General features: G+C 34.8%; 1 protein-coding gene across 4 annotated transcripts in view; it reads right to left on the bottom strand.

Moving 5' to 3' along the window:
* The window catches only part of CUL2 (cullin 2), a 108,423-nt gene that overhangs the window by 50,791 nt on the left and 33,124 nt on the right, over positions 1 to 24,508 (bottom strand). For all 4 annotated transcript variants that reach the window (XM_046013326.1, XM_046013327.1, XM_046013324.1 and 1 more), the window contains exons 3-6: positions 22,808 to 22,910; positions 19,544 to 19,638; positions 12,931 to 13,036; positions 7,018 to 7,100 (exon numbers count right to left, since the gene is read on the bottom strand). In XM_046013326.1, the coding sequence (XP_045869282.1) occupies positions 7,018 to 7,100; positions 12,931 to 13,036; positions 19,544 to 19,638; positions 22,808 to 22,910 (387 nt within the window). The remainder of the gene's footprint in view (positions 1 to 7,017; positions 7,101 to 12,930; positions 13,037 to 19,543; positions 19,639 to 22,807; positions 22,911 to 24,508) is intronic.

The raw sequence follows: 24,508 nt of genomic DNA, 5'->3' as shown, positions 1-24,508 counted from the left end.
AAATAATTCAATCAAGAAATGGGCAGAGGACATGAACAGACATTTCTGCAAAGAAGACATCCAGATGGCCATCAGACACATGAAAAAGTGCTCCACGTCATTCGGCGTCAGGGAAATACATATCAAAACCACAATGAGATACCACCTTACACCAGTCAGAGTGGCTCAAATTAACAAGTCAGGAAATGAGAGATGCTGGCGAGGATACGGAGAAAGGGGAACCCTCCTCCACTGTTGGTGGGAATGCAAGCTGGTGCAACCACTCTGGAAAACAGCATGGAGGTTCCTCAAAAAGCTGAAAATAGAGCTACTCTATGACCCAGCAATTGCACTACTGGGTATTTACCCTGAAGATACAAACATAGTGATCCGAAGGGGCACGTGCACCCAAATGTTTATAGCAGCAATGTCCACAATAGCCAAACTATGGAACGAACCTAGATGTCCATCAACAGATGAGTGGATAAAGAAGAGGTGGTATATATATATATAATGGAATACTATGCAGCCATCAAAAGAAATGAAATCTTGCCATTTGCGATGACGTGGATGGAACTAGAGGGTATTATGCCTAGCGCAATAAGTCAACTGGAGAAAGACAACTATCATATGATCTCCCTGATATGAGGTAGTGGAGATGCAATGTGGGGGGTTTGGAGGGTAGGAAAGGAATAAATGAAACAAGATGGGATCGGGAGGGAGACAAACCATAAGTGACTCTTAATCTCACAAACAAACTTGGGGGGGGAGGGGGGTTGGGTTATGGACACTGGGGAGGGTATGTGCTGTGGTGACTGCTGTGAAGTGTATAAACCTGGTGATTCACAGACCTGTACCCCTGCAGATAAAAATACATTATATGTTCATAAAAAAATTAAAAAATTAAAAAATATATCCATAAATGTAACCCACCACTCTAACAGATTAATAGAAAAAACCATGATTGCTCAATACAAATAGAAATCATTTTATAAAATTCAATACTAAATTCAAATTAATTTCATCATTCTGATAAAGAGAATGTAATAAAAAAAATCAGAGGAAGCATCATTTTAAAAGAGGAAATATTATATGTGTAATCTTTAAAATTAGGAATGAGACAAAGATGCTCATTACCCATCACCCCTCTTCAACACTGCTGTGGAAGTCTGGTCATTGGAGGTGTGTATGTGTGCACAGCAAGTGTGTGCACGCACACACACACACACACACAGAGGAAACATAACTATCATTAACAGATTATGATAGCTTACATGGAAAACACAAAAATAAGCACAAATAACTAGAAATGACAATTTTTTCTCTTGGAGATGAAGCTAAAAACGATGGAATTTACAAGGTGGCTGAATATAAGATTTATATATTAAGAGTGTTGTATTTCAATACACTAGCAGAAAACAAATAGAATGGCTAATTATACAGATAAACTTTATAACAGTATCAGAGAATATGGAGTATCTTGAAATCAAACAAAAAGCATGAAGAATCTTTACAAATAAATATATAAAAACTATTTAGGAGGTAATAGGAAGATTTAATAGGGATAATTTAATAGGTAGATTTAATAAAGATATAAATTCTCTCCAAACTAACTTATATATTCAACTGAATTTCAATCCTACAGAAAATTTCTTCTAGGTAACTTATAATCACATTAAAAAAAAGACGATTATGACCTGTATATGAAAGAGTAAAGGACCAACTAACAGCAAGAACACTTCTGGCTCATGAAGGGCAAATCTGTCTTACCAGATATCAAGATTTATTATGCTACAATAATAAACACAGTGAGGTATAGGCCCAAGGACAGACAAACAAACAAATGGAACAGAAAACAACCATGAAAGGGAGCCACACTTGGAGGAAACTTTGGTATCTAATAGGGCATGATGTAAGAATAATGGTGAAAGTACAAGAGTTTAAAAAATAAAAAACAAAAAACCAGGAGCTATGAAGTTAAAAATTTTTTTTCCATTTGTCACCTGTCTTTGTTTATGATTATAACAGAGAGTGGATGCTAAAAAGTCATGACTGCTTTCCTGCTAAGTTGTAATTTCAGAATAAATAAAAACTTTTCCAATTCAACAAATACTAAGCATAGAACCTTATTGCAGATTATAATTTGCCAAATGATTCTCTTGGGGATAAAGGAGTCCACCATGTAAATGCTAAAGCAGCAGTTCTGATCCTAGGAATCCATAAACCTTCTAAAAAGTATGTAAAGGGTGCCTGGGTGGCTCAGTTGGTTGAGCATCTGCCTTGACTCAGATCATGATCCCAGGGTCCTGGGATCGAGCCCCACATCGGGCTCCCTCCTTGGCGGGGAATCTGCTTCTCTCTCTCCCTCTACTATTCCCCCTGCTTGTGCTCTCTCACTCTGTCAAATAAAATCTTTACAAAAATAAAATAAAAATATAAAAAGAATGTAAAATTTTAAGTGCATATACATATTCAGTATTTTTATGTGGGGAGGCTCCAGAGCTTGCATTATCTTCCTAAAGGACCATAAAGATTATACACACACACACACACACACACACACACAAATAAATAAAAACCACTATACTTAAATAAACAAATATTTAGGTATGACAAATTATCATCAGTAGGTACTTGAGAAGAGAAAAAAAGTTTCAGCTAAAAGGAAGAAAACGGATATTCACATTTTATGTGCCAATTAAACTTAAAAAATATATTTTTAAATTCTGAAATAATTATAGATTCATAGGAAACTACAAACATAATACAGACTGGTCCTGAAAACATTCATCTAGTTTTCTCCAGTGGTAACATCTTACATGATTATGATACATTAATCACAGGAAATCAACATGGATACAACCTAGAGACCTTACTCAGATTTTTTACCCTATTTAGTTTTTATACACAATCATTTGTTTGTATATATGTAATTCTATGCAATTTTATCACACATCTAATTCATGTTACTGCCACTATATTCAAGATACACAACTACTTTATAACCATAACACAACTCCCTCATACTACCACTTTATAGTCTCACACCAACCACAAATCTGTTCTAGTTTTTTAGAAAAATATATTTTTAAGTATTCTTAATACTTACATAAACTCCCCAAGTGCATTGACATATGTGTATATTATATGTAATATATGTGTGTAGATATAGACATATGCACATCCATATAAATATATGTACACACATATATGTGCATATATACAATCTTAAATGCACAGATAATTTCTATTAGAAAATACTTTAAATCCTTAATAGGGGTTTGCTTCAAATAACAGAACTGAAGGCATCAAGGGAAAAGTAAAAGTCTTTTAGTTTCTCTTTTTAACCTTCTGTACTTTTTTAATTGTATACAATCAACACATTTTACTTTTGTAATTTTTTTGTAGAAAGATAATGCTTTTATTTTTATTTTTTTAAAGATTTTATTTATTTATTTGACAGAGAGAGATCACAAGTAGATAGAGAGGCAGGCAGAGAGAGAGAGAGGGAAGCAGGCTCCCTGCTGAGCAGAGAGCCCGATGCGGGACTCGATCCCAGGACCCCGAGATCATGACCTGAGCCAAAGGCAGCGGCTTAACCCACTGAGCCACCCAGGCGCCCCTAAAGATAATGCTTTTAAACATCCTTTGTGTAAGCTTGATTTTCAGTGGCCAGATTTGAGAAACCACAAGTTCACAGTAATGCCCTTTAGACACTTGTAGAGAATATCTAGCAACCTAGGGATGAAAGCAGGGAAAGGAAATTGTAAATAAATTGACAGGAAATCAAATTTGTCATATGCTCTGCTAGATCCAAGATTTTTTTCTCTAAGTTTGGTGGACCTCCTTCCACAAAGAAGTTGTAGGTCCATATAGTAAAATACTTTTCTGTTAGCAGCAATGGCAATGAGATGCAACTTCAACAAACCACTGCTAAGAATATGTAATACATGGGTAAGACCACAACTCAAGGACCAGAATAACCAGTCTTCTGATTCTCATTAAGCCATATACTAAATATGTGATCTGAGTAAGCTGACTATTCTCTCAAGCCTCATTTTCCCCATTTGTAAAATGAGCCTATGGCAATATTCACCATCATGTACCATTATAAGGCTCAGCCAGTTTTCCCAATGGGGAATACCTACCAGAGCCACTTGTCCTTGTAATGGAAGTTATAAGCCTTAAATAGATATTAAAGCAATGCAGTGGAAATACCCAAATTGGAAGTTTGTAGGCATGGAATCTCCTTCCTTAGCTATTTCAAATTCAGTAAGTTATTTCTACTTCTTGAAGTTCAATTTATTTACTTATGAATAAAACTTGCCCTGTTTTCTTGAGATCAAATAAAGAACTATGTGTGAAATTACTAGAATATTCAAAGCATTATAAAACTAAAATGTATATAAAAGTCAAATACTAGAACTAGGAATGGAAGAAATGTTCTGTGAATTTAAAAGACAGGCATAGGGGTGCCTGGGTGGCTCAGTCATTAAGCATCTGCCTTCAACTCAGGTCATGATCCCAGATTCCTAGGATCAAGCCCCATATCAGGCTCCCTGCTCAACGAGAAGTCTGCTTCTCCCTCTCCCACGCCCTCTGCTTGTGTTCTCTCTCTCGCTGTCTCTCTCTGTCAAATAAATAAAATCTTTAAGAAATTAAAAAAAGGGGCGCCTGGGTGGCTCAGTCAGTTAAGCGGCTGCCTTTGGCTCAGGTTTTGATCCCAGGATCCTGGGATGGAGCCCCATATTGGGCTCCCTGCTCGGTGAGGAGTCTGCTTCTCCCTCTCCCTCTGCCTGCTGCTCTGCATACTTGTACTCCCTCTCTGTCAAATAAATAAATAAAATCTTTTTAAAAATAAATAAATAAATAATAATTTTAAAATTTAAGAAAGTAAAAACTAACAGACACTTTAGAGTTAGCTGAAGCCACATTTGAATCCCTGGAATTAAGAAGATGGGGCTGGAGTCAAATTAGCTTTGCTAGAGCACCACCTACATCTTCATTTGTAAAATGGTTATGGAAGTAGCACCAACATCCCAGAGTTGTGAGGATTAAATAGGATAATACAGGTAAAGCTTTTAGAACACTTTTTGACACATAGTTCCCATATTTTATTATTATTGTTGTTGTTGCTATGCCTTAGTTTCTTTTGCTGTAAAATGTGGGGTAATACCTACTTAATATGAGTATAAATGAAAAATAAATAAAATATTAGGGCATATCAAATAACTTTCATGGAAGCTGATTATAATAACAAAATTAAGACAAGTTGTCCTAATATCTCTAACCAAATAATCTGTCTTTTCCAGATTATCCTATATTGTTGTGTTATTTTTTAATTAATTTTGTTTTATTACTCTTCTATTATTTTTCATATACAGTTAAGATTTTCTTTCATTTTTCATCAAATTCTTTTTTTTTAAAGATTTTATTTTATTTTTTAATTTATTTGACAAAGAGAGAGATCACAAGTAGGCAGAGAGGCAGGCAGTGAGAGAGGAGGAAGCAGGCTCCCTGCGGAGCAGAGAGCCCGACGCGGGGCTCGATCCCAGGACCCTGAGATCATGACCTGAGCTGAAGGCAGCGGCTTAATCCACTGAGCCACCCAGGCGCCCCTTCAACTTCAACAACGTCCCTGACCTGGAGCTCAACCCAATCCGATCCAAAATCGTCCGTGCTTTCTTCGACAACAGGAACCTGCGCAAGGGGTCCAGCGGCCTGGCCGATGAGATCAACTTCGAGGATTTCCTGACCATCATGTCCTACTTCCGGCCCATCGACACCACCATTTTCGTTTTTAAAACACCATCAAATTCGTTTTTAACAAGCTAACAATCACACTTAAAATTTACTAGGTTGGGAGCAACATATTAAAAGAGACATTTCAAAAAACTTCATTTAGAAAATTTTAACAGTATTTTCAATAAACTTAATGTAAAATAGCTCAATTCCAAGTCAAGAAACAATACTTCACAGCAAAGATAAATATATGAGAACCTACAAATATTGTTGGGAGTGTTCTTTCAGTTAATTATGGTTTAGTAAAGAAAAGAGAAAGAAAAAAAATTGTCCTACCCTACTGGTTCACTATCCTTTTTTTTCCATCTCTCTATCTTTGGATAAAATGGAATCATTAAAACGGTGAGTAACAGCTTTTAAAACCAAGTTACTACTTGCTACCATCTACTTTCTACTATTTAGTATTAACATTAAATTTTTAAAATATTCCCCTATCCTCTTTGTGGCTTATTTTTTTGTTTGTTTGTTTGGTTTTTTTAATGTCCTATGAGGAGCCCATAGAAAAAAACAATGATTTCCCTTTTTTCCCCTCACATAAAAAACTCATATTAAGGGAAGCATTTTCAGATGGAGTGGCCATTATCACACTGCAATTCACTGGTCTAGATAACTCCTACAACATCAGTTCCAGTAAAATGACATTTATTTTACACACACTTGTATGACTGACTTTTAGTTCTTCTAATTACCCAAAAGTGAAGTCCAGTAAGAACTTTTTTAGGATGTTCTATTCTGGACTCTGCAGGAAAACTTACTATCTTAAATTCTATTCACACAGAAGTTAGGTAGAGTCCACCACACTGGGCTATGAGTAGAATGCAAAGCCATTTTCCCACAAACAAACCTTACATACAGGGAAGTTACTAATTTAACACTGGGGCTAAGAGGTCATTTGTTTTCCCAAATAGGTAGGTAATCCTTATTAAGATTTAAACTGAATGAGTATGTCCAAACAATTCAGCTATGACCTAGAAGATCTAAGAGGTATCAGGCTTTCAACAACAAATGACTTGTCACTTTCTTTCAGGGACTTACTTATTTACTAAGCATATTGGGCTAACGACCAAAGACCTGTCAAAAAAAAGATTATAAAATAATTTTAAAATATTGGCATTAAGATGGAAAATGAGGCTTCTTTAAGTAAACCAAGTTAACTGCCATGCACAGGTACACTATTTAAAACCATTTCAAATAGGAAATTAGAACTGACTCAAGAAGACAAATGTCAGTACTCACTTTTTTATTTCTCGGAGCAACATTCGGATAAGGATGGTCTGAAGTGGTTCAACCATCAGTTTTCTCCACATATCCAATGCTAGCTGCCAGGAAAAATAATCAAGGATGAATTACCTAGCATCTGTTTTTAACATTTACTAAAATGTTGAAGGACTTTTTAAAGTAAAAAGACACATCAAGTATTTAAAACTAATATTTCAAAAGTCAAATGAAAATTGAATATACATAGAAAATGAATTTCTAATTTAAACTGAAAATGAGGGGCGCCTGGGTGGCTCAGTGGGTTAAAGCCTCTGCCTTCAGCTCAGGTCATGATCCCAGGTTCCTGGGATTGAGCCCCGCATCAGGCTCTCTGCTTGGTGGGGAGCCTGCTTCTCTTCCTCTCTCTCTCTGCCTGCCTCTGCCTACTTGTGATCTCTGTCTGTCAAATAAATAAATAAAATCTTAAAAAAAAAACCAAACTGAAAATGAGTATCAAACTTGTACAAAGAACAGAATTAAGGTTTGAACGAATTGAAATTGAATTGAATTCAACTGAATTAATTGAAAATCTTAAAGAAATACTTGACTTGTTTTTTATAAATCATAATTTATTGATTGTTAAATGCTGATATTACGGAAAGGCTGTATAAATGCTAAGACTAAGAGAAAATTATGTTAAAGTAATTTGGCTGTTGGCTGATTTTTAAAATTATAAAACCTCTCATACAAACATAAAGGGTAAGTCAATTAAAAGAATAAAATACATCCCTGTATTCACAACCCAGTTTAAGAAACACAACTTCCGGGGCGCCTGGGTGGCTCAGTGGGTTAAAGCCTCTGCCTTTCGCTCAGGTCATGATCCCAGGGTCCTGGGATCGAGCCCCGCATCGGGCTCTCTGCTTGGCAGGGAGCCTGCTTCCTCCTCTCTCTCTCTCTGCCTGCCTCTCTGCCTATTTGTGATCTCTATCTGTCAAATAAATAAATAAAATCTTTAAAAAAAAAAAAAAAGAAAAAGAAACACAACTTCCCTATTACCATTGCTCCGAATGTCCTCCTACCTTCCCCTCAGAGGTTACCACAACCCCAAATATTGTGTTAAATCACTCCCTTGCCTATAGTTCTACCAAATGTGTACATATCCCCACATTTTTTAAAATTTTAAGTCCCATATAGTTAACACACGGCACTAATTTCAGGTGTATAACACTGTGATTCAACAATTCTAAATGTTATCAGTCCTCATCAAGATAAATGTACTTTTAATCCCCTTCACCTATTTCACCTATCCCCTCACCCACCTCCCCTCTGGTAATGATCAGTTCATTCCCTATAATTAAATCTGGTTTTTTGCTTTTGTTTTTTTCTCCGACTAATTTAACATGGCATTATATACTCCAGATCCAGGTTGTTGCAAATGCCAAGATTCATTTCTTTTATGGCTGAGTAATATTCCTTTGTAAATATAGACCACATCCTCTTTATTCATACATCTATCAATGGACGCCTGGGCTACTTGCATAATTTACATTGTAAATAATGGTGCAATATACACAGGGGTGCATATGTTTTTTCAAATTCCTGTTTTCATTTTCTTTGAGTAAATACCCAGTAGGAGAATTACTGGATTATAGGATATTTCTATTTTTCATTTTTTGAGTAATATCCATTCTGTTTTCCATAGTAGTGGCCATCAATTTACATTCCCACCAACAGCCCATGAGGGTTCCCTCCCACATCCTCATCAAAGCTTGCTATTTCTTGTCTTTTGGATACTAGCCATTCTGACTAGTGTGAGGTGGTATCTCATTGTGGTTTTGATTTGCATTTCCCTGATGATTAGTGATTTGAGCATCTCTTCATGTGTCTGTTGGTCATTTGTATCTCTTCTTTGGAAAAAGAAAAATGTCTATTCGGGTCCTTGGCTCATTTCTTAATTAAATCATTTGGTTTTTTTTAATGTTGATTGTATAAATACATATTCTGGATACTAACCCTTATTTGATGCCATTTGCAAATATTTTCTCCCACGCACTGGGTTGCCTTTTTTTATTGATGGTCTCCATTGCTGAGCAAAAGCCTTTTTATGTTGGCATAGTCCCAATAGTTTAATATTGCTTTTGCTTCCCTTGTCTGAGGAAATACATTCATAAATATGTTGCTAAGGATGATGTCCAAAAGAATACTACCTACATTTTCTTTTAGATATTTTATGGTTTCATGTCTCACTTTTAGATCTTTAACCCACTTTAAGTTGATTTTTGTGTATAAGAAAGGGGTTGTTCCATTCAATTACATGTAGTTGTGCAGTTTTCCCAACACCATTTGGTGAATAGATTCTTCTGCACTGCATATTCTAGCCTCCTTTGTCATACATTAACTGACCATAAAAGCATGGGTTTGTAGGCATGGGTCCTTTATCTTGTTCCACTGATCTCTGTGTCTATTTCTGTGTTAGTACCATTCTGTTTTGATTACTACAGCTTTGTGAGGTAGTTTGACATCCAGGATTGTAATACCTTCAGTTTTGTTCTTTTTTCTCAAGACAGCTTAGGCTATTTCAGGTCTTTGGTGGTTCCATACAAATTTTAAGATTATTTGTTCAAGTTCTGTGAAAAATGCTATTTGTATTTTGATAGGGATTACAATGAATTTATAGATTGTTTTGGTATATCCTTGTGGTTTTAACTGGCATCTTCTTGTTTGAGGCTGGGTATCTTTTCATATGTTTATTGTACATCTTAGTTTTTAATCTGTGAAATGCCAATTCATCTCTTTTGCCCATTATTCAGTTGTATTTACCTTGTTCTTAATAAAAACTAGGAGTTCTTCATCTATTGTAGAAATTAAACCCTTGACAGTTTTATATATTGCAGACACAGTTTGTGACTTTACTTGTGAGTTCCTTTATAGTGTTTTTTGAGTAAAAATAAATTACATTTTCATGTCTCAAAGTTATCAATCTTTTCCTTTATTGTCTGTATTTTTCTTGTCTTTTAAGAACCTCCTTACCCTAATGTCAGGGATGTGTGTGCTCTTATATTGCCTTCCAGAAGTTTTTATGTTTTGCCTTTCATATTTAAACTCCAATATAATTTTCCCATAAAGAGTACAAATTATTACTGTATCAAAAATTGATTGCTCCTCTGTTTCCAACATAATTGCATCTATACAGCCATTAGTCTGGTTTTAGCCTCTTTATTCTATTTCCCTGGGTAACCTTATTCTGATCAATTGGTAATTCCGTTTCAAATAAGTAAAAGCATCCGCCTTCCCACAGGGTCCATTCTTCAAGTTTTCCCTTATTTTTTTGTTTTTTAAATAGCGCAAACAAGGAAAAAGGTGATACAAAAGAGAATGAGATGTTATCGCTATAGTAGGAGAACAAACTAAGAATAAGAAGCCTTTTGAAAGCAAGCTGGAGGGGCTATCAAAATTCAGTGTGTGCCGGACCCAGAAAATCCACTTCGGGGTACTCACTCTAAGAAAATTTCTGCTCATGTACAAAGATTTATACATAAATGTTAACTCCTTAGGCATTAAGATTTGTGTCTACTTTGTTCACTACTGTATTCTCAGCATACAGAAAAGTGCCTACAACACAAAGGGCTTAAAAAAATATTTAATAAATGAATAAATGAACAATGATATTCACAGCAGTATTGTTCGTAACAACAAAGAACTGAACACTAAGAAAAACAGTTTAATAAATGATTAAGAAATTATTCTACATCCCTACTATAGAATACTGAACTCTCAGAAAAATAAACTTATGTGCAAAGAACTAGACACATTAACCAAAAAACAAAACAAAACAGGCAAGAAATACAAGTTGCAAGATATATGGTATGCTATCATTAGGGTACATAGGACATGATACCACTAATGTTTAAAATACAAAATTAAACCATTACATGCATAGAATAAGTATTTATATGCAAATGCACAGGCAAAATTCAGGAAAGACATTGTTTATGGTGATTTCCTCTGGAAGGAAGAGTGAACTTGATGGTGTTGGTGATAAGGGACAATTATTAAAATATTCACTTATTATCCTACAAACTAAAGCAATTATTATTTCCCACTGAACTGTTACTCTATATCCTTTTTCCCTTATAGTTTTATTCCTATTAAACATGTACTGTGTCCAAATTTTTTCATCAAATATTTTCTCCTTTATTAAAGTTCCTGTGAACTATTTTTTGCCTTCATAACAAAATCATATTGTACATATTCATCTATGTATAGGTTTTACTATTGGATATTAGACATTTAGACTGCCTGTCCATTAGTCACCCTTATTAATAACAATGATTGCAAGGAATACTTTTTTTTTTTTTTTAAAGATTTTATTTATTTATTTGACACAGAGAGAGTGTGAGCATAAGCAGGGGAGCAGCAGGTAGAGGGAGAGGGAGAAGCAGGCTCCCTGCTGAGCAAGGTGCAGATGTGGGGCTCGATCCCAGAACCTTGGGATCATGACCTGAGCTGAAGGCAGATGCTTAACCAAATGAGCCATCCAGGTGCCTTGCAAGGAATACTTCTAAATATTTAAACTTTTCCCCCCATTATTTATTATTTTCACAGTACAGATTACCAGATATGGGACCATTTGGTTACCAGTACTGCACATTTTAAAGTCTACTGAAAGACAATGACAGGGGCACCTGGGTGGCTCAGTCGTTAAGGATCCTTCTTCAGCTCAGGTCATGATCCCAGGGTTCTGGGATCGAGCCCCATGTCAGGCTCCTCGCTCAGCGAGAAGCTTGCTCCTCCCTCTCCCACTCCCCTTGCTTGTGTTCCCTCTCTCACTGTGTGTGTGTGTGTGTGTGTGTGTGTGTGTGTGTGTGTGTGTCTCTCTCTCTCTGTCAAATAAATAAATAAATAAAATCTTAAAAAAAAAAAGACAATGACGAATTTCTTTCCAGCAGGATTATTCTAAGTAAAACTTGTACTAATGCCACATCTTAGCTGTTTCTTTCTTTCATTAACACTCACCACAATTTCACATTAATTTCTGTACTTATCTTACATTACTTCCCCATGAGGACAGAGACCTTCTGTCTGTTCACCATTGCATCACCAGTGTGTGACTACTCAATAAACACATCTTTATTGATTGATGATGATTTATTGACAGATGAATAAACAAATACTGTACTGGAGTATTTCTTTTACAACCAATATATGTTTTTTGTAATTTTCCACATTTAAATTTATACTCTACCTCAAGAATCTGAAAGAACTACCTGATCTCCACACTTCATTGTTTTACTCTGAACTTCTTTAATTACTTTTTAAAGTTAAAATAAATTTGTTATATCCATAAATCTGTACTTCTTCTCTTTTAGGATCTCTTTTAAGCCTAGGACCTTTGCACTTTTTTTTTTTTTAAAGAGAGGGAGCATGCAGGACATGAGTTGGGGGGAGGGGCAGAAGAAGAGGGGAAGAGAGAGAGAAAATCCTACACAAGCTCCACACCCAGTATGGAGCCTGACACAGGGCTCAACTCCACAACCCTGAGATCATTACCTGAGCTAAAATCAAGAGTCAGATGTTCAACCAACTAAACCACCCAGGCGCCTTGACCTTTGCACTTTCTAACTACAAGAATCTCAAGAGTATTTTCTAAATAATCTTGGAAAATATTTTCTTAAAGACTTTTCATGAACTTTCCACATAGTGGAACTATTAACCTGTCTTTATTCATCTATCATTAATGATTAAAGTAATACTAATCATATCTCTTCTGTTCTCATCTATGTAAAGATTCTTAGGAAATCGTTGCAGTGTTTTATTAACATTTATGATGTTTTAAATCTTGACAATTTTAAGATAGTCAACATGGTGCCCTTAAAATAAAGGAAAATCAAATTTCCCTCAATATATATGAAAACACTCTCACGTCTGCCAGTCAGGTAAAGAATTTCCTACCTCTCCTATTTCCATAAGTGGTTCATTCATATCTACACCACCATAGCCATACTGAAGGTCAGCTTCTGTCAATTTATTCTTTTTAATAAACTGGGTGTTGAGATACCTGAAAAACAAATAAAGTACCATGGACACTATATTAAAATCAGGAGGAAAACAAGTAACTTGCAACTTGAAAATAACAATTTTAGGGTTATATAAACCAACTATAGAAGAGTGTGGTAACATATCCAAAGAAATTATGCAGAAGTAAGAAATATAATTTAAAAGGATCAAAAGTATCAGCCGAAGGCTAAGAGCAAAAGAATAACATCTAGAGTAGGAGAGGAAAAGCCTATTACTTCAGTCTCACTTTAAAAAACTCAAGGGTTTTGCTCTAAAAAATTTCCAGTACTCATCTAACCGAACAGCTCCTACCCAAGGTGCTTCTACAACCCTTTTGCAATATTATTTGTACCTTCCCAGATTCTTCTTGGTAAGTCAGGATAGTTCACTTTGCAAAGAATTAAACAAATAGTTAAAGATAAAACTCAAGTCAGTTCTTAAATTTATATCTATCACCAGGAAAAGATGTAACTTCTCATTTTTAAACAACAACAAAAAGAGATCACAATCAGTAAGTAAGAAAATGAAATAAACTGTTATATACAGTAAGAAGTATGGGCAAAACTGACAAATGTAAGATCACTTCATCTACCAGAGGAAAACAGCTTTACAATGTCTCAACATATTCTAAGACTAATAGCTGTATTGAACTCTACAAATTACTGAGTTGAATATAGAGTTCTTTATAGGAAATAAAATGTGTAGAAAGGGCTCAAAATATTCTAGCACTCACTTTTTGCAATCTTAGATTTCACTATAATGCCTATAATGCTCACCACCTAAAAGTACTGATTTGAAAGGTGCTGCCATGTGTAAACAGATATAGACAACACAAATAGGCAATAACCACAAAATCTCTAAAGTAAAACTTTCTAGTGTTCACTGCATCAATATGAGAAATCTACCTCATGTCTGCAGACAAATGAAACTAAAAACAAAGACAACAAAAGTTTCAACTGCATAACTTCACAAACAACTCTAGGAGACAATGAAAAACATAATTCCTGGAATTAACCCCAAAGCTGTATAGATACAACCACTTACACAAGTTGCACTCCGATACTGACTGACTACAAGCCTCTAGACTCCAAGGCTTAAAACCCTGGTACTCCCTTGGACATTTTAGTCTCCTCTACCCATGTTACAATGTCCTATTACATTTTAACTCCAAAATGCCAATTCATCCTTCCTTCCATCCTCTCTAGTAGTACATCCTCCTAATTTCATGTTGGGTTTTCAACCATGTTTTTCAACTGAAGAAAAGGAACAGGACTGAGACAGAAAGAACTTCTGGACTACCTGGCTTGAAATAGGGATATATAAATCGAAGAAATATTTTAACCTCTGGCCTCTGTCTTTCAGGTCTCAGCTCAAACACACTTCTCTCAGGCCTGACATGATACCAAGCCAAATGAACTTTAACTTCTACTCTGATTTAAGTAACTATATATAACTGTTTTATATTCTTCACGGTACTTACTACTTTGTGAAATAAATCCAATTCTTTCATTTGCTTACTTGCTCTGTACATCTGTTGCCTATCCAGAATATAAGAACTACAAAGCAAAGACCTTGCTTACATAGCATCCAGAACCAGTGGCAGGTAAATATGAAGTCCTCAAAAAATACTTCCTTGATGAATTACTGAATACATACATAAATGGATAACATTCCAGACAGCAGGGATAATAAAAGCTAATATTAGAATACAAACTTAGAAAAGCAGCCTGGAGCCAGATCACAAAAACACAAATGCCAGGAAATAAAAGTAATCACTAACATTTACTGAGTTTGTGTCATGTGTCAGACATATCCATAAGCATTTTATATGGCTGCATACTATGAGCTAGACAAGTGTGGTATTATCGTAAGATCCTCCTTTTATATGTAAGAAAACTGCAGCTTAGAGAGCTTAAAGAACTTGCCGATGGTAAATCTGCTAGCAAGTGGCAGAGCTGGCACAGAAATTTCACAAGTTTTCCCTCACTCACTCAACAAGTAATGACCAAGCGTGAACTCTAAATCAGGTAGTGTGCCAGGCCCCAGGGACAGAAAGATGAAAAACAAAAATGTGGGCTTCCTGCACAGAGTTTACACATCTGGTAGAATATACAAACGTAAACAAATATTTCAACAGTGACATGTGTTCCCTGAGTAGTGGGACTTTAATTGTCATATCTTTACCATTTGTATGTGCCTTCCTTTATGCATCCTTCACAGCAAACCAAGTTTGTTGCACCAAACCAACACCAAAAAGGTTTCTTTTTTGGTCTGTGGTACCATGCCATTCCAGTAATCTCACTAAGAGATTAGAAACATTTACCTCTCTTCCTTACATTTCACTCCTTTAATCAGCTGCTCTTCATGTCCTCCTAAACTGCTACTCATGCTCTCCCATTACTTTCCTTCTCTCTTCCAATGCCTCTCTGCTTGGATCATGTGCAACACTCCCATGACTAGTCTCTACTTCCTGTTTCTGCCATCTCCAATTCATCTAAAAATTACTCACCTATTCAGAATCCTGAGAAGCTCCTTTATACCTATAGAGTAAGTATAAACTTCTTAGGATAGCAATTTGTTAATGCTGAACAACCAGCTGCTAGATCTGCAGAGGTCTGGAATCACTATTCCGTTTCAAAGATCTGTATGTATATTCTTGAGCCAGCATACTGCTTCAGAGAAGCTTTATGTCTGATATCTGACAGGATAAGTCACTATTCTCTTTACCTCATGGAATAAAACAAACTTACAATTAACTCTATCTTTCTCATTCCAGATTTCTACTCTTGATGTTAAGTTTAAGCTTGATAGATAAGCTTTTAAAATATTAGTATATGTGCTGCCGAAGCGAGCACGATAAGCTTTTAAAATAATTTAAAGATTTAACTCAATATGTAAACAGCACTTTTCATTCTGATGTGTGGATACAATTCTTATTTTTTGTCACTGGAGTATTTTACAGTCAATTTTACTCATCACATATTTGTTTTTAAATAAAGACGTATGTTCTAGGAAATCATAAAAGAAATCAGGTTCCAATAATTTCTTAAAATATTTTTAAGATTTTAATCTTAAAAAGGCAATACCTTGCTGTTCTGCTCACATATAATGCAGTAGTTTTTATAATTTTTATAATGTTTTTATAATTTATTTCATCTACAAAGTGTTTAGTAAGTATCCTTTGCTTTCCTGGAATATTAGCACTGACAAAATTAAAAATAGTACTTGACAATAAGGAATAGCCAAAGTAACTTTGAAGCCTCAGAGAAACCACGCATTTCAATTTGTCTTAGAAAATTCCATTACAAAATTGTTCTCATGCTAATACCTACTGGATTTCAAGAGTTGTTAGTTCTCCAGTTAATATCTTATGTACTCCACTTCAAGAGCCAGCAGGATCTAAAGAGGTATGTAGTACTGGGAAACGTGAGGCAGGAATATCATTATTTTCTTTAAAGTCAGAATCCTTAAATTACCTATGCTAATGCATATCCATTTTATAAATCAGTCAGAATAAAGAAGAGGCTAGAAATTACTTGATAAAAATATTAAAAATACTTTTGAAACAAAAATGAATTTTCCCTTTTTATTTCTTTACACAGATTTCCTTACAGAGTATGACTAAAATGATAGCTAGCCTTGATAACCTCAGTACCCCACAATTAAAAACTATCGTTAAGCAGTTTTCATCTAATAACTGCCAACTATATCCTCTATAAAAAGGATCTTACCATCTATTCTACCAATAATAATAAATGATGATCAGCCACAGTGGTCAAATAAAATTCTCTATAAGTGAATCCCATGAGCCATTAGTTCTAAGTCTTTGCTACAGACAGTGGAAGGTTACTAGGTGATTTCAGAGTGATACAATCTGCATGTTAGAAAAAATAACATGAGTTCAGTAAACAGAAAAAATTTGAAATCAAAGGCTGGAAGACTGCTTATAGGGACATTAATAAGAGAAACAACAAAATGCTTACAACGCAAAGGAAATAATGAATTTAAGAGACATTTGGAGGACCTGACCAATAGGGATCAGGTAGAGAGGATAACCGTAAGTGAAGAAAGGATAACTGAAGCTTCAGGCATCTACATCTGGATGTACAGTATTATTTCCAGTTAAAATTAGTAATACTGTGGTGCCTGGGTGGCTCAACTGATTAAGTGTCTTAACTCCTGATCTCAGCTCAGGTGCTGATCTCAGGGTAGTGAGTTCAAGCTCTGTATTGGGCCCCACGCTGGGCATGGAGCCTACTTAAAAAATAATAATAATAAATAATAAAATTAATAATACTGGGGACAGTGTGGATGTAAAAGATAATAAGCTCAGTTTTGAAAGCTGCAGTACTACAATGTACCCATGGAATACCCTGAAGGTACAGACAGGCTAAGTAAAAAATACTCCTCTGAAACTTGGGCCACCTGGGATAAGCCCATATTTTGGTGGTTAGCAGTATACAGGTCGTATACAGGAGAAATTGAAATCATTCTAGAAAGAATGCATAGTTTAAGATAAGTTATGAGAACAGAATCTATCTAAATGACTACAAGAGTGTATTTAGAATGAGACTAATGTAAAATGAAGAAGTTAAGTCGGCTTAATTGGACTGATCTGGGTTAAAATTGTGATTTTTTTTTGTTGTAGCTGAGTAACGCTGAGCAAAGTCATTAAACCTCTCTGAGCCTAGTTTCCTCCGCTGCAAATTTGGTGACACCAACTACCTCATACGGTTTATATATACACATACATTTGTGTATATATCATATGTATTTAATAAAAGCTCACTAATAGTACCAACTTATTATTAATATTAGTATTGATTTAAATAGTACCAAATTACTGATTTTGGCAAATAAGAGATACAGACAGATCCAAGGAGAACCTAGGAAACAAAACAAGGAAAACAAGAAAACATTTAAATCTTTATGAGAATGTCTCAGGGAACACACTGCACATACTGCTCTGGCATATAGTCTAACTACTCTCTCAGACATCTATATAACAGTGCCCCAAGCTTCTCAGCAATGACAAAGGCATGCATGTGTTCTCACTCTTATCCTTAAGATTCCTCTAATTCTCCACAGTTCATCTAGGGTAGTCCTAAAAGTTCTATTTACGACTATCTTACTTTGATGGATGAAGGAGGGAAAAAAAAAACATGAAATGTCAAGATGTTTAATGTATGGCAAACACTGTTTTATAAAAGCCAAAGCCACAGTAAACCGTGTGCTTGTCAGAAACTGCTGGCTTCTGATTTTATTACATTTGGCTCTTCTAAGAAGAAATAAAAGCTAATGGTGGTTGAAATAAGCTCCAGTTTCCAATAGAGGCAACTTAAAGTAAACTTCCTACAGGAACATGAACCACTGAAAAAGGACAAACACGCCAAGAGAACCAAGCCCTAGTCTCACTGTGGTACTCCAGCAATGCATGGAGTAACTATACAGACAATGCTCTGCCAGCCAGCTTCACTCCTGAGTTCTCACTGGGGAGAACTGAGGAGTTTCTCCCCAGTGAGAAACTGAGGCAGGGGTCCATCTCTGCCCAGGTCACAATGCATAGGCCAAAATTATCGCCTCCATCATAAGCCACAACAATTTCAAGAGTAGTCACTCTCATTCCAAGGGTAAAAAGCCCAGGTGACTTAACAATACTATTCCTTATTTATCGACTATTCTTCAATAAATAGGTTTCTGCCTTATGTACCCAGGAATTTATTTCCATTTTCTATGTGAACGGGTTAGAGAGGATCAGCGCAGAGTACCAAAGAAATATGCCAGAGTGACAGTTAACACAAAAGATCTAAGTAGGAGACTGGGTAGAACAAGGCAGAGGGAAGTTCAAAGACAGGAATGGCAGAAAAACACTTAAGAATTAGTCACTTAGAGAAAGGACGACAAGCAATTCAGACAAGCAATCCAGACAGATACCGGATTACAAGGAGAAACAGGAAAATATGAAAAAAGAGAAGGCATTATGACACTGTAGGTAATTTAATATAATGCCTAAAGGATAAGTAGAACTTCAAGAGAACAACTGCTGAATGCTTTAACTAGCAGTATTTCCATGAAACATAAAATACTGGATCTTACAGTCAAATAAGAACATACTGGAGGGGAACATGGGCTTGGATTTATTTCACCAAGTCTCATCCAAGCTGAAGTTGCACTTTGGAACTCTGTCAAGATTTAACATGTGCTATATATAGAGAGAAAGAGAGTCCCAGACAATATGAAAAAAAAAAAAAAAAAAAAGAACTATGAAATTAAATATAGTTTTGGTTTTTAGAGAGTAACTTTCCATACCCTGCCTGGCTTCCAAAGACCCACATGACCCAGACTACAGACCTTTCCCCATAGCAGACAAAGTCCATTGAGCAGAGAATGCTTTAGTTTTGTTCATTTATTTAAAAATTTAAAAACAAAAAGCCAAAACCCAAAGTCCTTCAATTACTGAATACCCGCAACGCTGTTTGGGTTGTCAAGAGTTTAAAGGTATACTTACCTATACAAGCAGTCCATATAGTCTGCACCCTTGCTATATTCCTCCCAATACCTATGATACATAACAAGTACTTGCTCTTCAGACTCCAGAACTCTCTATATAAAGAAGAAATGCATTTTTACTTGGAAAGCGCTGATCATTTTCATTTGTAAGCTATGAAATTTATCAAAAATTATTTTTAAAAGTATTCTAAATTATATTTACAATTACATTCTAATTTAACTACTTTTAGTAAAACTTAAATGACCAGGAAAAAAAATGTGTCTTAGATATGAAAATAAAGTATCCACACTAGAGAGTAAACAGTTCCATTCTCTTAAAGGATAAAATGTAATGGTGTGAGGTATCTTTAGGCTACAATATTATACTAAGATCAGTTTAAAAGAGGATGGAATTCTACTGCCACATATCTGTGTGCTTCCTCAGATCCCTCACTTTTGGTCATCCTGCTAGTTATATAAATATATCATCACTCTGAATTACTCACTTATGTTAATAAGACTATTTATGAAAATTTACACCTTTTCTATATTCCCCAAATAAGTTGTTTTATATTTACTTAACAGAAATCTATTACTTTTTGAAAAATAAAAAATCAAACCTGAGATCTAATTTTTTAAAAGTTATTTTTGAAGGAAATCTAGTCTAACAGTAAAAAATACACTGGACTGATATTCAAAAGATACCAGGTTCTTTTATCTCAGTTCTTTCATAAATTGTCCATAGGACTTTAAGCAAGTCATGACCTTAATTTCCATCTAATTAATTCTCTGCTGAAATGTTATGCTTTTAAATGTGGAATTTTAATAATTAAGGCTCAAGAGAAAGAAATAACCTATAAATAGTATATTTTTGGTCTGTCAAATTAATTAAAAATAGCAACTATTATTAACACTAGGGGAAAAAAGCACACTTAGAAACTGCTGCTGCTGGGTGAATAAATATGAGAACAATTTGTTACTGTATGTCAAAACAATAAAAAATGTTCATGACCTATGACTTAATAATTCTATGTCCAGGAATTTATCCTATAAAAACTCGGCTACACAAAAATAATTTAGCTACCAAGATATTCACAAAAGCACTGCTTATAAAAACAAATTATATATATTGCAAATAATCCACATGCCCAGCAGTATGAGAATATTTAAACAAATTGTAGTATCTCCACACAATGATAAATTTTACAATCATTGTCAGGATTATAAAAGTCCATTTAATGACAAAGAGTATTATAATATTATTAAAATCAAAAAGATTATAAAGTGTATAATATGATTTCATTTTCTAATAAAAATGGAAGTCTACACAAAGCAAAAATAGACAAAAGACAAGTATCAAATTAGATATATTATCAACATATGCCAAAACAGATGTATTTAAGTATAGATATTCAAAAATATTCACAGCAGTTAATTCTGAAAATGGCAATGCAATACTTTAGTAATTAAAAAAGTTCCTTCCCCCAAACAAAATTTTCTTCTCACAGGTGAAACTGCTTCAAATCTGTTAGCTATGTTAATAATTTACTTTGTCACCAACTATTAGCCAACTTCTTTTTTGTCACAGGATCTGAGAAAACATATGGTATACAATTATGCAAGTATTCTAAACTTTCATAAAACTATTTCACATTACTTTAAAATGCAATCATGCCAATGTTAATTTCCTAGTGTTAATAATTGTACCACTGTTATACAAGATGTTAACCTTAAAAAGCTGGTAAAAAGGATATAGGAACTTTGTATTATTTTTACAACTTTCCTGTAAGTCTGAAAGTATTTCAAAATAAAACATTTAAAAAAAAAACCCAAACCCATGCTAAAATATAAAACTTGCAAAATTTCTAAGTGCCTTACACAGGTAACAATTATGAGATAACCAAAATTCACTAGATTATCATAGCAGAACTTTAAAACTAAATTATGAAACATTATAAGAACAATTTCAAGTACCTATTATCAAAACTGCTTTCATGAGCTGATAAATTATTGCACATATTAGAACACTAAAATGTATCTGCTATGTATAATAAAAAGTAAAGCATTTCCTTCGAAAGTTTTAAAAGGGAAACATCACATGATCAATTGTGCTCTGGGGTTATCACCACTTTAAAATTTATCTGCACCTAGCCACATCCAAGGTTAGACGTAGTATTATACAGTGTTATTATATCTCCATTTAATTTTTATTTTATTTTATTTAAATTCAATTAACTAACATTATTAGTTTTAGAGGTAGAGTTCAGGGATTTATCAGTTGCATGTAACACCCAGTGCACATTACATGAAATACCCTTCTTAATGATCACCCAGTTACCCCATTCCCCTACCCTTCCCCCTAACGACTTTGTTTGTTTCCTAGAGTTAGAACAGTCTCTTATTGCTTATCTACCTCTCTGATTTTATCCTATTTTATTTTTCCCTCCCTTCCCCATGATCCTCTACTTTGTTTCATAAATTCCACATGTGAGTGAAGCCATATGATAACTGTCTTTCTGACTGACTTATTTTGCTTAGCATAATATCCTCTAGTGTGTCTCCATTTTAAAGATAAAGAAACTTAAATTTCAATCCATAGGAAGATTGAGTTGCCCATGGTCACACAGCTAATGAAGGGCAGAGTCGTTTCTAGCCCAGACAGTAAGTGATCTCTTCCAGTTCCTGATCAGATCAGTAGTCCAAAATAAGAAATACTGTCTACAGCCAAATCCCGCAAATTCTTTGTTCATACACAGATCAAGTCTGTGATGTTGCCCTTGTACATGTGGCATACTAACTAAAATAAGTGGTCACAGGAACAGTTTCTATCATGCTTTTTAATTTACCATTTCCCTTTTTCATTTTAGGTTTTTGTAAGACTTTATGTAGGATATGAAGAGGCAGCTAAATGGCTGAAAATAATAAAGACAGAGATTTACCAAGAGGTGGGAAGCAAGAGTAAGAGAAAACTTGGTTCTGATAAACACCATCCAGAGGACATATAAGCAAATTTTAAAGTTGAACAAACCTTGATTTGAAACGCTACTATTTTCAGATACTAGTTATATAATCCTGAATAACTAAATTGATTTCCCTTGGAGAATCTAACATAATGCTTAACTCACAAACCTTAAATACATATAATCAAAAAAATGCTATTTAGGAAACAAAGCAAATAACCTTAACCTGATGATATAAGTTCTGCACTGGAAAACAGTAAACTAGCCTAATAGTAACTACCCAGCTACAAACATATTTGTATCATGTATGTACCACTTCTTACCTTGTGCAAATGCCGTACGTGATTTTCCAAAAAAATCTTAGTTTCTGTATAAAGTCTTTCTCCAAGGGGTTCAGGATAGGCCACACATAAAGCATAGATATCTCTAGATAAATTGTTAAGGTTTTCATATTCAATATTGGAGATACTACTTTAAAACAAGAGATTTAACTCAAGTTTGCAATTTAAGGTTTTTCAGGCAATTTAAGATTATACAGATATAGAAAAAGTAAAATATATATAGCCATGCTTACTTTAAAAAGCCCTGTGTTATTCACTTACTCATTCAGCAAATATTTCTTGAGAATTATTAGACAGCATTGTAAGGAAAATGGTTCTTCTCAAAGAGCTTAAAATTCAGGGCAGCATTCTGTAAAATCAAATTACCCAGAAACCTACAAAATAAGGCTTATGTAAGAATGGACATAAGCATAATATCAACAAAGGGCTATGGAATATCACAAGCAGGTATGTCTATACAATTGTGAGAAACAAAACAATTACAGAAATTACTCATTTGACACAGTTTCCCACATCATAGCACTCATCAGAACATCCTATAACCCACACACTATCCTTTGGTATTTATTCCATAAGAAGAATTATACAATGAAAGAAATATCAATTTATCAATTAAGTTTTTGAGTACCACCTTGCTAAGTATCACAAGGGGGAGATATGCTGTAGCAGCCAGTCCTTAAACAGAAGTCAAAGGAAATGGGATCTGATTGAGACTTTAGTTTTATTAGCCGGTGATCTTGACCAAGCCTCTTAACCCTTCTGTGTTGCCATTTCCTCATCTCTAAGTTAAAGATAATAAATCCTCTCTTGATATCTCTACAGAATCCTTTTAAGACCCAAATTAAGTTCATGAATGTTGAAGTGCTTCATAAACTGTGCACCACTGACCAGATGTTGAAGATGAAGCATACATGAAGCAAGCTGAGAACATTAAAGATGCAAATAAAAACTGAAAATAAGGTTGATTATTTGGGACGGAGTCAAGTATTTAATATACTAATATATTTTTATTTATATTATAAATAAATTCAGCATACTTAGTATAAGAATTGGGATAAATAAAAATTTTGCTTAAAAATACGGAGGTTGGCGGGGGGCGCCAGGCTGGCTCAGTTGGAAGAGCATATGACTCTTGATCTCAAGAGTTGTGAGTTCTCTACACCCACCTTGGGTGTAGAGATTACTAAAAATGATCATAGTGGGGGACCTGGGTGGCTCAGTGGGTTAAGCCTCTGCCTTCAGCTCAGATCATGATCCCAGGGTCCTGGGATCGAGCCCCACATCAAGCTCTCTGCTCAGTGGGGAGCCTGCTTCCTCCTCTCCTTCTGCCTGCTTCTCTGCCTACTTATGATCTCTGTCTGTCAAATAAACAAGTAAAAATCTTAAAAAAAATAGTAAACAAAAAATTTTAAGAAACAAACTTTCATTATAAAAAGATATAGAGGTAGGATGAAGACGGTTCCTCTTCTATATCTCCATAACACTTGATATATTCTTTTTCTATAGTACTTTTATACAATAGAAATTATTAATACCTTTGTCATCCACACTAGTCTGTTCTTAATCATCTCTAGGTTCACAGATCCAAGGCACAATTCCTGATACATAAGACGCACTTATCAAACACTTGGTGATGAGGTAGGGAATCAACGTCATGTGCTCTATTTACCTAGTATCCTTACT

This window comes from Meles meles, chromosome 7 (assembly GCF_922984935.1).
Source record: "Meles meles chromosome 7, mMelMel3.1 paternal haplotype, whole genome shotgun sequence".
NCBI classification, from domain to species: domain Eukaryota; kingdom Metazoa; phylum Chordata; class Mammalia; order Carnivora; family Mustelidae; genus Meles; species Meles meles.
Note: the sequence above shows the minus strand (reverse complement) of the source record. Positions and strands in the feature narration are given on the sequence as shown.